The sequence below is a fragment of the Eurypyga helias genome, unplaced genomic scaffold (genome assembly GCF_000690775.1).
Source record: "Eurypyga helias isolate BGI_N326 unplaced genomic scaffold, ASM69077v1 scaffold40925, whole genome shotgun sequence".
Classification (NCBI taxonomy): domain Eukaryota; kingdom Metazoa; phylum Chordata; class Aves; order Eurypygiformes; family Eurypygidae; genus Eurypyga; species Eurypyga helias.
The window spans coordinates 1-2,753 of NW_010250219.1; the positions used below are offsets into that span (position 1 = coordinate 1).

The window sequence follows — 2,753 nt, forward strand, 5'->3', positions numbered from 1 at the left end:
AGCGGGTGGAGAAGCTTTTGGACGCGCTTGATGTTCACCTTTATTTCTCCCCCCCCTTTCCCTGTAGTTACATCCGGTATTCCCAGATCTGTGCCCAGGTGGTGAGAGCGGCGATGAAGCCTCAGTATAAAGCGGAGGCAGAGAGGGCGGCGATGGCCAATGTGAAAACCGTGAAACCCAAGAAGGAATAAAACGTAAGTAGACTGAATGGGCTGGAGCGCCCGACGGTAGCCTTTTGCACCAGTGTTGATTTTCCCAGCGTGGGTTGGTCACCACAGGCTGTAACTGCTTGGCTCGTCTCATGCTGTGTGTGGAAAATTAGCTCTGATCTTCGTGCGTGAAACTGGACAGGTTGCTGACTGCTTTGGTGCAACTGCATCCTCGTTACGTAGGGAAACGTGTCATGTCATTAGCTCAGTAAAATGAGGTGTCTTTTCCATCAAACCCTGCTCCGAATGATTTGGTCAAAGTCATTATGGACATACGCAAAGCCACCGAGTTCCTGTAATGATGTTCATAGGTTCCTGTCTCCTACTTTAATAAGCCAACAGGCAGCCTCTCTGAACCCCTGATCAGCAGATGTGTTTGTGTAAGGGCTATCTTCTGTCTGGGAAAGACAGATGCTGCTTGTACCTTTATTTGTGACACCACACACATCGCGAGCAGCTGAAGTCTCTCCTAAGTAGGACAGCTTCTATTCCTGATCTGAGATTAAGTATTACTGCCTTCTGTTTGAAATGTACCTTATAGGTATTCTTGAATCGAATAACTTGTATTTCAAATCTCTTACAGGAACGGGTCTGTGGTGAATACTCATCATAGCAAACTTCAAAGCTGTTGGCAAGCTCAAGACTCGGCAGTATGATGTCATCACGTTAACTGCAAAACTTGCCTCTATGTAAATCAGCATGCTAATAAATGTAATTTCTGTTAAACAAATAATGCGTGGGAGGCGATGTTCCTCTTGAAACAAAGTACTCCATTTTGCAGACACATTTAGCTTTTGCCTGTGTTAAAACAGAAGACCCATTCAGTAGCAACATATGTTTAGGGCAGATCCCACGTTGGATTTTGTGCTGGTATTTCAGGTACGTCAGTGAGAGATTAAATCGTTTAAAACTTCTGCCTATTCTCTCTGCTGGAAGTGGTATGCTGTTGGCTTTAAAATTCTGTCACCCTGGGGTTCATCCTGTGTTTGTGCCTACGCCACCACTCGGTGCAACTCAGTTTGATGAGGTTGAGCATTAAGACTCAACTGGAAGCAGGGCATTTCACCATGGATGTGCTGCTCAGGGCTCGTCTCCACAGCTGTCTGGAACACAGCAGTGAGTCAGGAGCTGGAGATCTGGCTGGCTGAACGAGGTGGGGAGAAGTCCCTGGGCTGTACTCCAGCCGCTCAACTACAGCTTGTCCTTGTTTCCACTTTGTCACTTGGCTGGGAGGGAGAGGGATGTGCGCTCGCTAGGAGACCGCAGGAAAGTAGGGTGATGCTGCATTAGCTCTTGGCTGGGCCAGGGGAGGTCGCTTTCAGCTGCACTGGTGGGGAGGGTGTGTGTTCGTGTGTTCCTGCTGCTGTGGGTCTTCACAGCAAGTCTCACATTGTCCCACGGCACAGGAAGGAATGCAGCACGCTCACAGAATCGGCTTCAGGTTTGTGTTCATCTGCTGTTGACTCGCACCAGGCATTACGTTCTTCACTGTGTAAGAAAATCTCTCTTCTAAGAGCACAATAAAACAAGCTCAATTTTTTCGCCTTAGTCTTTACAAAAATAAACTATTATTTTTGTCCATCAAATGTATCACATATTAAAGTATTTTATAGAATGGTATATCCTTTTTATTTTAAAGAACACTATAAATACAGTCAACTAGATGGCTGTGAGTGGCAAGAAACTTTTTCCTGAAGACATGTTTTTGATTTAGTGATTAGCATTGAACTTGTATCTAAACTACCTGCAAACCATTCCATGCGTTTTGCTGTACTGAATGATGGGAAGAAAATTTGCAGTAGTTAGTACATGGAGGAAAAAAACCCCAACACACTAAAACTTATACGCCGTGTTCACAACTTCGTATGCTCATATACCTCAGGCTATAGTCTGAAACAGAAACAAACCACGCAACGATAAGGAATACAAGGTCCGCAATAATATAAGCCAGCTATGTGATAAAGCTAATAAAGTACCTCAAAAACCAGTAAGAATGTACATATGCAGTCCCTTGCCCCATGTTGTTTTCCCTCCCTTCCCTTCCCCCTACAAGTTAAGAAACAGAACTTATCTGCACCTCTGGATCAGTTTGTGGAGTGTGTAATAAAATAGATACTGCCTTTCCAGGCCTTCAGATGTGCATGTGTTCCTTGAACGGTAACAAGTTCACAAACAAAGCACAGACTGTTTACCTGAGAATAAATAAGTTGGGTGAGTTGACAGCCTATCTTGCTGTTGCTTATGATCCTGCCAGATACACACGCAGACACAGAGGCTGTATATTACACTCTGTATCTGGTGATAATATTCTAAAAGTGAGTTCATTTACAAGAAAGGCTGTTATGAGACAACTTGTCTTCATTGGCTCTTTTTTGGGAAAGATTCAGTGGCAACGGTTGTTCCGGAGAGTAAAGCATAGCTGCCATTAATGTCAAAAGCACTGTATTGTAATATTGCATATATCGTGGCCAGATGCAGAGAAAAAATACCTTAAGATAGGTGTTATCTTCAGTGTGCAGCTGATGGCTACTGCTTCTTCTTTAG

At 44.2% G+C, this 2,753-nt stretch overlaps 1 protein-coding gene across 1 annotated transcript; it reads left to right on the forward strand.

Annotated features, from left to right (window-relative positions):
• Positions 1-67: 67 nt before the first annotated feature.
• On the forward strand, positions 68-191 carry ATP5E (ATP synthase, H+ transporting, mitochondrial F1 complex, epsilon subunit; the record flags this gene model as incomplete). The annotated part of the gene is made up of 1 exon (XM_010151613.1): positions 68-191. A coding segment is annotated over one exon (124 nt), but the record flags the coding sequence as incomplete, so codon positions are not given.
• Positions 192-2,753: the final 2,562 nt, after the last annotated feature.